Raw genomic sequence first — 10604 nt, forward strand, 5'->3', positions numbered from 1 at the left:
CAGCTTCGCCATCCTCTCCAAGCCACAGGAGCAAAATTAAACCCAGTGAATTTTGGAGCCCTAAAGAACAGAGCTGCATGGCTGGATAGCCGTGGCAGGGTAAGAGAACTGAATTGAAAGCCCTCAATATAGCAGAGGGGGAGACAAAAGCAATCACTGCTTCTCACTTCTTGAGCTGTCAGAGAGGTTTAGGCAGGAGGAAAGACTGAAATTACCTAGTCATGTAAGGTGCAGCCAGGGGCTACCAGGCTGAGGCAGTTGTACTCTGCGAAACAGAGACATAACATGTGAGCCGTTCAGATTTTTCACTGGTTCTCCTGAGCAAGGAAAGTTGTCTAATCTTCAGAGGGAAATTCCTGTGTTCGGGAAGGAAGAACAAGGGATTGGCCGTGATTAACTAGCCTCCTTGTGGCTGTCATGACAAAGTTTGAATGAGAACAGCTTGCCACCAGTTCTCTCTGTGAAAAGCTCAGAACCTAGTACGGTGACTAGTAACACTGAAATCAGATGCAGGCAGTCTTTGTGTTGGTATAAACAGTTAATAAATGCTGCAAAAGGGGAGAGAGAGAAGTGTCTGACAAAAGCGTACATGTTTCTTCAAGTGGGAGCAGGAAGACATTTAGTGAGAGCAAAACAAGATGAAAGGAGCCACAGCATGTTGCTGAGATACCTGGTTGAGGCTTGCCATCCATAATTCCCTCTCTCCTGACCATCCAAATTTGGTGCATCTCGCCCAGCAGGTTTCTAATACAAATTCTTCCTAAAATTTCCCTAGATGATTCGGACCTGGCCGATCTGAAGCGGGAGCTGGAGGTGGGTGAGGAATGCCGTCGCCGGCCTCCAAGCAGGTCTCTGTCCATTCCTACCAGACCTCGGCCACTTCAGCCACCACAGAGGCCTCCCCCTCCAGGTGAGTTTAACGTTCTTTAACCTTATGTTGGCACCAGCTGAACAGTTTTGCTGCCAATTGTAGGTGACAAAGAAAGTAATACCTTGGTCTGAAATGTGAGGCTGCTGAGGTATTTACACTTGCTTCCCAGTCTGTTTCAGCCTGACTTTGGCTGCAGTTAGTGGGAGAAGTTTGTCCTTAGGATGACAGATTCTCCACAAACAAATGCCTTTAGTGAGGATGGAATGGCCCATATGTTCCATACTATGAGCTAGTATGGTTGGCTAGTTAACCAGCCACTTTGTGGCAATAAAAATAAATATCAGTATTTATGCCTGTTGACTTTCAATGTCACTGAGTGCTTTCTTACAGTTTCTTTGTTTCTGACTTAATTGTAATTTTCCTGTTAAAAAGCTTTGACAAAATATGTGTTCTGGACAGTTTTTGTCCTTTCCTGTTTAGCAAGCAGTTCTTGATTTTGTGTTTATGAGAAACAAAAGCAACGTGTATTATAATTCTCAGTGAAGCACAAAGGGGAAGTGATGCTCTTCCCCTAAGCTTTTACCCACCTTAGATGCCATCAGTGCTATGCTGCTCCTGTTTTTATGGCTACTTCTGGATGAATGCTGATTGCTAGGTCAGCATAATCATCTTCACCTTCTGTAGGACACAAGCTACCACATTCTTCTTGCGGCCCTAAAGTCTCTCTTCTGTGTATATTTTTCAGTCTTAAATTAAAGGCTCTGTCAGACTTGCTACTGAAAGATGAGTTATTTGGGATTATTCACATTCATTTCTAAGTCTTGTTGCACAGAAGTGACAACTCTGGTATCTGTATTTCTGTGCCTGGAACTTCTGGGGAGATTCCAACTGGACACAGGAAATTTTTTCACAAACAGAACAATCAGCCATTGGAATAATCTCTCCAGGGAAATGGTGGATTCCCCAGTGTTGGACACTTTAAAGATTCAGCTGGACAAGGTGCTGGGACATCAAGTCTAGGTCATGCTTGCCTGGAAAGATTGGACCAGATGATCCTTGAGGTCCCTTCCAACCTGGTGTTCTGTGATTGTGTGTTAATGCTCAGCTGAGGTTATTAAATGAATTAAATGAAAGCAAGACTAACTAAGAAATTGCTTCCTGAAGCAGTTCCAGATTTCAGCATTTCATTCTGTTTTGATAATTTTTTTCAGCTTAGATTAGACCAGTAATAATTCAACCGATCACTCCTTCTAGATTAAAGTGTCTGGCTCTTGACACTGAGGCAGAGTGACTCAAAGTCCCCAGTATCCTATGGGAACATCTTACCCAATGTCTGTACCTGGAGGATCAGGGAGGTGACAGCACCTTTTTTACTTACCACAATTTCAAAGCACATCGCTTTTGCTCCATTGCAGATAAAATGTTGGACCAGCTCTTGAATGTATAAAGCCATTTTTATTCCTCTTTCAGCTGGAACACCAAGCAAAAAGTCCCCCTTGGATGGTTCCCTCTCTCCAGAAAGCCACTCCTCCTGCTCCATCCTGGCAATGGCAAAGCTGCTACCTGGAGCCCCTCAGCAGCCAGTGAGTCCTGCCACTCAGCGTGGCCACTTAGTGTTGTCCTGATCACCCCCATCCATGTGGACACAGTAGCCACTGAACACCATGTACATGGCTGAAAGCGGGTAAATCCAGATTAGGTATTAGGAAACAATTCCTCACTATAAGGGTGGTGTGGCACTGGAACAGGTTGCCCAGAAAGGTTGTGGACGGCTCCATCCCTGGCAGTGTTCAAGGCCAGGTTGGACAGGGCTTTGAGCAACTTGATCTAGTGGAAGCTGTCCCTGCCCAGGACAGGAGGGTTGGAACTGAATGATCTTTAAGGTCCCTTCCAACCCAAACCATTCTGTGATTCCGTGACACACGTGCCTGAGCTGGAAATGCTGAGATGAACTTCTTTGTACTCTAATACTAGATTGTAGGACCTGATAGACACCAGATAAATGTTATTAATTTGCTAGGAATTAGAGAGGCCAAAGAAGGAGAGAGAGTGGTGCAAGACAGGGGCACTGTTGGTTTATTCCACCTGCTGCTTTTTGGCAGATGCTGACTTGAATTTTCAACACCACGATAATATGCTCTGATTCTTTTCTCACTGCTTTTTTGATGGGCCATGCTAGTGCCCAGAATACAGCTCCTGACCATTGCCAGCAAGGCTGCTAGCCCTCTGAGGAGACCAAGACCAGAATGTGGGAACACCTCCCCACTCCTGTCTCACTGGATAAGAACCCCAGAGTATTGAACGAGGGGTGGCTAGGGGACTAGCTGTGATGATAAACCATTGGTCTGTCCGTTTAGTGGTAACAAAGATGCAGTATCTTCCCAAAGACCCCCCACCATTGCTGTATTATTTATAGATTGTTGAATAGCCACTGGCAAAACCAGAGCTTTACAGGTATCTGAGCTTAGCTGTAGGATTACAGGCATACTAGAAAAATCAGTTCTCTCAAGATCACTCATTCTTATTTTATTTTTTTAAGCCTAAAGTCCGGACTGGAATAAGTAAACCTTACAACGTCAAGCAGATCAAAACCACCACAGCTGAGGAAGCAGAAGAAGCTATTAGATGTCTTATGGAAGCTAAAGGAGGTGAGCACAGAAATTGTTATTTTAGAAAACTGCAGGTGTATTCATCCATTCCTTCATAGCCCAGAAGCCCATATTTCTATTCAGAAACTCACCTGAATGCTGCCATACACATTCAGGCAAGGTTGTACTTGGTATTCTCTGACAGGTTTGATAACACTAACCTTCATTTCCAAGATGACTCAAGTTGTGTATTTCATTTTAGAGCCTGCTACTAAGAGCACCTTGGGCTATTTATGTCCAGATTTAGTCTGAAAATTAAAAGATAAAGATGGGATCTTGCTAAACTGATGGTACCTGTGTTAGCTCAGGGTTGCATAAATACATTTTCTGCTCTATTTTGTGAATGCTCACTAGTCCAAGCAGAACTAAAAAGCAAGTACAACAGTGGGAGAAATAACCTGGATTCTGTTCGTATTTGGGCAGCAAGTATAGCTGTAACCTAGACAGAATCTTGCACTACTGTAGCTTGAATAGCTGAGCTGAAAAACCACTCTGTGTTTCGACTGTCTAATCCCTGGAGAAGAGCTTCTTGCAAGGGCAAGTTAGAGCAGGAAACCAGCTTAGGTATTGAAACTTAGGTGGTGTTGAATATACCCTCCAGGCTGCAAGTTGTCCTTCTGCTGATGCTGTATGAATGAGAAGGAATGCAGCATGACTCTCAGATAGCTACCTGAGTTTGCAAGGCTCTCAGTTTAGAAAGAAAATATTCCTTTTCATGTGTAAATGGAGCAAATGCAGTCTGGAATAATTTAGTTTAATTAGAAATATCATAAAGGCATCTTGATGTTTGTTCCTCAGAGAGTACTGTTCATTTGGCTTTGAAATCATATTTACTCTCCATTGATTTTGAAATTCACATTCAGCATTTCACTCGGGAAGCTTGTCCTGTCAGCATCATTTTCAGTCCCTTGTGCTGTACGACGAGTTGGCATATATAGTTCTTCCCAAAGCACAAGATGTGTTTAGCAGCATTACCTTGATTTTCCAGATAAGGAATCCAAGGCAAAAGGAGACTCACGACTTGAGTGAGTCCAATACTGCTGACCCCCAGCCAGTGTTTTTTCCACTTGGCCAAATGGTGGCACAGCATGGCTGACTTGGCATGAAATTATTCCAGGCAAGGGAATTTTTCCCTAACTGCCTCATACAGATGTGATGGGATTGCAAAGGTCTGGGTTTATTTCTAAAACCTGACTTCCTGGCCTGAGCCAGCCCTTTAGGCATGCACTTTTTAGGAAACATGACTGAAAGGAATTACCTCGAAGCTATATTCTGATCAGGCCAAGACACTGTTTGGTTTTGCATTTCAGGACTACAGGAAGATGCAGTAAAGCCTGCTCCAACTAAAAACCAATCCTTCACCAAACCAGAGCCTCTTCCCAGCTTGACAAAGTCAGCATCATTTCAAGGGTCACAAGCAGGACCAGTGCTTGTGCCCCATCGCCCACCACCCAAAGTTCCAACTACGAAGAAGCCAGTACCGCTGCAACGGACCGGAGTCAAGGTGGAAAATGTAAGATAGTTGCAGCAAAATGCATTCAGCCTCCATTACAGAATGTGAACGATGGCAGAAGGGGTGGCCTGTTAAACAGTTTTGTGTATGAAGTCCTGTCATTTGAAGCTTTTAGCAGGCACCGAAATGATTTTGTGTATTGTAGTCACCAAGGTGTAAAACTGTAAGGAAGGTCAGAAAGAAAAAAGAGCGGCGAGTTCCTTACTTGGTTGTATTCAGCTTTTCTATTTCTCAGTGCATTCTTTCAGATTTTGTTATTTTTCTTCTGGTTTGTCTAAAGCTTCTCAGGATTTCAGACTCATCCCTTCTTTATCACAGTGTTTACTTCTGACCACATCATGAGTGGTCTGCTCTGTAATGATTTGAGGCAGCTTCATCAGCTGTATGCTGTTCTGTATCCTGTTCAGAGACATCTAACTTTGCTCACACACCTTGTAATGGGATTCAGCCTTTCACTTCGAATGCTGGATTCTACTCAATAGTTTTTAAAAATGCAAGCCTGGAGGTCTCTGTCAGGTCTGTACAATAGAGATAATAGTTCTTCACCTCTAGAGCTGCTAAAATGATTATTTAATGGTGAAAGCAATTTATGTACAAAAGAAAGACAAATATAATCTTTTATATACTTCCTTTGACAGAACCTCTGCTAGAAAGCTCTGTTCTAAGTTGTTAGGACTCCTGCCTTACCTTCCTTTGTAAAGGCATTCATCCCTTCCCTATAATGGACTTTGCGCCTTCTGTACTTTTCACATTCACGAAAGTAAAAAACCCAGAGCGCACAGTGCGTGCCATTTCCTTAAACACTCGGTAACAAGGAATGGACGGGTTGTGTTGTCACCATTCCCAGGGTGCTCCTGAAAGGCACTCCGAGGGTTTGCTGTTTTGGTGTAAGTCACATGAGATGTCCTGCAGAAATCTATCTATTTCAGTTTGACTCTGCTTCAGGTTTCCACTTCTTCCTCCATCGGAGTGAGTTCAGATGGGAGTTGTGTACTTGAAAACCTCTCCCCAATCTACGTCTGTCGTTAGGAGAGCATGCAAGCAAACGTAGGCCACTTATCAACAACATATAGACAGAAGTAGCAGGGGATATGTCCATTATGAAATATTAACTAAATATTTTGGCTGCATTGAAAAGCTTGTATATTTTAATACTGTGAAAGAATAATAAAGAATTAAAATGCTTTCATTCAGTCACAGAGAGTTGTGAGAAACCTGAAGCAGCCATTTCCCTCCTGGACTGGGCTGGGCTCCAATTATTTATGTAGGTTTATGTGGTGAATATATGCTAGACTGTAGTTGGAGAGCTTACTTTTAGCTTCTGTTCCTAGTATCACTGAGACATGACAGAGCCATTAGTGCATTTATTGGGTCAGCTGAAGATAATTGTTCTTCAGCCTTTTCTATCGGCATATACCCAAAGGCATGTGCTAATTTTGCCCTCCCTATGCATTCTTGGTTAAATAATATTAGTCAGCAGAGAAATGTAACAAATAAATAACCCCTCAGAGCTGTGCTAATTGGGCCTGGAGAAAAATCCTAACAGGAAAGAGACTCGGAAGATGTATTTCTCGTACAGGGAGTGAACAAGCTGTAGTGTCCTCATCCTCAGCCAGCACTCTGTAAATGAGCATAGGTCCAAGGCACAACATGTGAGAACAGAACCAAGCAGGTGCAGTATAAAAGTGCACTGTCAAGCCTCCTCTTTGTACTGCTCTTTTTCATTCCACTACTGTCAGCTTCTCTCAGTAATGCTATCAATAAGACTTGCACTAGCAATGACTCAGAGTTAAAGGTACCCTTTTTAGTCTCATATTTCTTGTTCCTTTTTCCTCTCAGGCCACATCTACAGAAGAGCTGTTTGACCAACAGCCAGCAGAGTCTCCTTTTGGCTTTCCAGAGCCCTGTCTAGAAGCTGGACCTATTCTTACTCCAACCAGGATTACTCCAGTCCCTAAACCCAGAACCACACAACCTGGGAAGCCTCAGGAGAGCAGGGGGAGCAGTGAAAGGCAGGCCCCCTCCTCCAACATGGCCAAGGCCATTGCACTGCCTTTGCAAAATGCCTCCTTTGCCCCAAAGGTGCCACCAAGAAGAAAGAAGTCAGCTCCTGCAGCTCTTCATCTGCAAGTTCTCCAGAGCAGCGACAACCCACTTTTTAGCGGGCTAATGTTCAACTCCAACAACAACAATCCTCGGCTCTGCCCTCAGACTCGGGATTCTCATGGCCCCATGCAGGCATCTCTCTCAGCTCCTACCTTCTCTACCAGCCTAGAAGACAACACAACTAAGCAGTTGGCACCAAGCACCATGGAATTGATGGCCAACCTTCAGTATCCTCCTGTACCAGGCAGCCAGCATGCACAGCTCTCGGATACCAGCTTCCTTGCAGAGAACACCAATCTTTTGGACCTGGACCTGGATTATTCCTGCCCTCTTTCTATGCAGGTGGCATCAGCTTCTCCAGCACATACTCCAGAAAGTCTGAAACACCCCAGCTTGAAAGATTTCAGTCACTGGGTTACATTTAGTGACGATGAAGACAGTAGTGGCCTGTCAGAAGGATTCAACAAGCTTCTTGTCTTAGAGCAAAACAAAAATAGCTTGACGAAGGCAAATACTGATTTAGAATTGTAAAATTTTGTCCCTTTATTGTTCCTATAGAGATTGTAATTGTAATGCAAAATCAGTCTTTGCACAAGGATTTTTATTTAAGGGAATAGATTATCTGTCCAGGCTCCATTTCACATTTAAAGGTAAAGATTCTGCCCCTGGAGGGACATGTATATACAACCTAACCTTATCTACAGCTTGTTTGAAAAGTTCTTTATTCTAAGTTATTTCTTTTTATTAATCTTAAACATCTTAAGATGTTTCATTTCAGGTACAGATCATATATAAGAATATGTAATGATGTACGGATAAAAGACCTTCAGAAAAACATTTTCCTGTGAAATTTATATATTAATCCATTTCTGCCACTTGAAATAAAGCACCCTTATCTGAAATAGCTGGACTGCTGCAGTTATTCTGGAACGGACACCCAGAAGGAGAGCAGATACCAATATAGCTACAACAGTAATGCTGGCATTGTTCTGCTACTTACTTTCTGTTGTGCAATCAAGGCTTATGCAGTATCTTCTTGTAGATCTCCACTAGCTGTGGTGTTGGCAGGCCCTAGTATTTGCCTTGTTAAACTCATTCCTGTGTTAAAGTAAAATGCACGCTGTGTGCTGTGAGGCTGTGCTGCAGAATCAGGAGAAGTGGTCAGCAAGAAATGTCTGGTTTTACTCGACCAGACAAGTGAATCTGCATATTACAACAGACCTCCGTTAAGTGAAATGCTGTGCTGTAATAACATGCCTCAACTGTTCTAAAAGGACTGGGGAGCTACTCAAAACACTAGTCTGACCTACAAAGAGATTAAAGGCATCCCTAGTTGGTTTTCTAGCACAGTTCCAAAACTCACCATAGTTTTTGTTCGCAGCAAGCCAATGCAAAACAACATACTTCACAATGAAATAGCACATAGACAGTGACAGTCCCTTTTTAAAGAAACACTGTTGTCTGCTCATGTATTAGCTATGGAAATATGGAGAGTAGTTGAGACCAGCTGATGGCTTAAGTCATTGGCATATTCATGTCTTATGCTAAAGGCAGCTTGGTAACTCAGTAGTTATGTCCCTGTTCCTATCCTGTGCTTTGTAAGAAAATACCATGGCAGTCTTTCATTCCCACAGTGCAGACGAGGAAAGAGCTGCTCTTGGAACTCAAGTCTAAGCACATACAACACAGGCTGTTACATCCTGAAACTAAGCCACAAGCACATGACTGGGAACAGCAGGACCCTCCTGCAGTGGGGAGCAGTCTCTTGTAGCCTAATTTGCTCACACTAAAACTCACCTTGAACCCCAAACCAGTAGGCAGGTATGGGGTGGAAGTGTGTAGAACTACTGCTCTGTGCGCTCCTGCTGATCATCAGCTATGCAATCTGTTTGTTTTGTACCAGGGAAGGAGTTGCCATATGCATCCCATTCCCACCCCTAGCAGCTGTGATTGATAAAGCTGTGCTGCATCAGCCGATCACTGGCCAAGAGCTGAAAAGGCTAAAAACTGGAACTAGACATGGGCAACCATACCTAAGGCTGCATTTAAGAAGCATGTGCACCACTGTAAAAATAAGCTGTTGCTCAGGGGCACCGTGCACCTGCAAAGGGAGCACACCTAGGAGGCAGCTGCAACACAAAGACTACCAGGCAGCTACCATTATCTGCTCTGTGCAGGTTCTCACAACAGGTTTAAAAGATGATAATGGGCAATGGTTCAGACCACGACAGCACTGATAGGGGAAGCAGCCCTGTTAACCACCATGGACACCAACCACGTACTCCTGCGTGCCTGTCCTGCTTCTCCCTTACATGCACCCGGTGTTCACTTACCAGCGCAGGCTTGATCTTCATAATGAAGTCACCTCTTGGTTATTAGCTCACCTCTTGGTTATTAGCAAGGCAACAGTCACGCTTCTCAGGAGCCTAAGATTTTGGAAAGATAACCCATAGTGCTAAATGTGTCTTACTGCTCTTGCTGCCTTGCCTGTGCAGTAAAACTATGCCCTGTGGATGCCACTTGTTCAAAGCAGGCAGTTAAAAATTACAGATTGGAGCTTGTCATGGTGATTTCTTAACAGAAGCATCAAGATCTTTCTTTTATTATTAAAGGACAGAGACAGTTTTTAAGCAGTTGGTGAAGCTGAAAACAATCCCTTGGGGTTTTTTTCCAGGAAAGATGTATTTAGAAAGTTCAGAATTAGGTGGATTTTTATTTAATATGAAAATCAATTTGCTTGTTAGTGTCTTGGAAACTGGAATTCGGCAGTTTTGTCACTTGTTCTGCCTACCTGTTTCACTGCCACTGTGGGACTTTGGACACAGCACACCCTATAAGGGCAATGCTGCCTTTGGCTGAGCACCTGCCCTCCTCCTCTGCAGCCTTCTTTGCCAGGCACTTACTTAAAAAAAAAATAAAATCCCAAATCCTTCAAAGGGCAACCCAACCAAATGCAGTGCTAAGCTGCTTATTTGAGAGCCCATTTAATGTGGGGGGAGGCTGGTGAGTAATGCTGAAGCCAGACAGTTTTCCTATGAGACAACACAAAGCTGTAACCTCTTTGTCCTCTTCTTAACAGAAAAGATACAGTGAATCTGTGTATCTTTTGAAACAGAAGAGATACATGCACACTTCAGTATGAAACATCAAGAACGGTAAAAAAGAGTACGTTATATGGCCATAGCCAATGTTTTCTGCAAAGATAATTAACAGCTCTAGGATAGCTAATTTACATGTTAATGAAAGAGGTATCTGGAAAGCTGCAGGAAAGCCCATTAAACTGGATTTATACAAGTCAAATAAAATCTGCTTTATTAGTCTCCTTGAAGGAGAGAAGTATGTGGCCTTTAGCATTCTACCTTATGACTATGTATGTGCCCAGCTGCCTCTTAAAGTATGAATCCTGGCAGGTAGCTGGCTTATACCGTCAGTGACAGCATATACTGGTCAATCACAGCAAATCAAG

At 43.4% G+C, this 10604-nt stretch overlaps 1 protein-coding gene across 4 annotated transcripts in view; it reads left to right on the forward strand.

The window, feature by feature from the left end:
- SYNJ2 (synaptojanin 2) overlaps window positions 1–8040 on the forward strand; it is a 67896-nt gene extending 59856 nt beyond the window's left edge. For all 4 annotated transcript variants that reach the window (XM_065680627.1, XM_065680628.1, XM_065680629.1 and 1 more), the window contains 5 exons: window positions 776–910; window positions 2342–2454; window positions 3411–3519; window positions 4830–5032; window positions 6872–8040. In XM_065680627.1, the coding sequence (XP_065536699.1) occupies window positions 776–910; window positions 2342–2454; window positions 3411–3519; window positions 4830–5032; window positions 6872–7669 (1358 nt within the window). In that variant the 3' untranslated portion in view covers window positions 7670–8040. The remainder of the gene's footprint in view (window positions 1–775; window positions 911–2341; window positions 2455–3410; window positions 3520–4829; window positions 5033–6871) is intronic.
- Window positions 8041–10604: the final 2564 nt, after the last annotated feature.

Source organism: Lathamus discolor, chromosome 5 (assembly GCF_037157495.1).
Source record: "Lathamus discolor isolate bLatDis1 chromosome 5, bLatDis1.hap1, whole genome shotgun sequence".
NCBI lineage: Eukaryota > Metazoa > Chordata > Aves > Psittaciformes > Psittacidae > Lathamus > Lathamus discolor.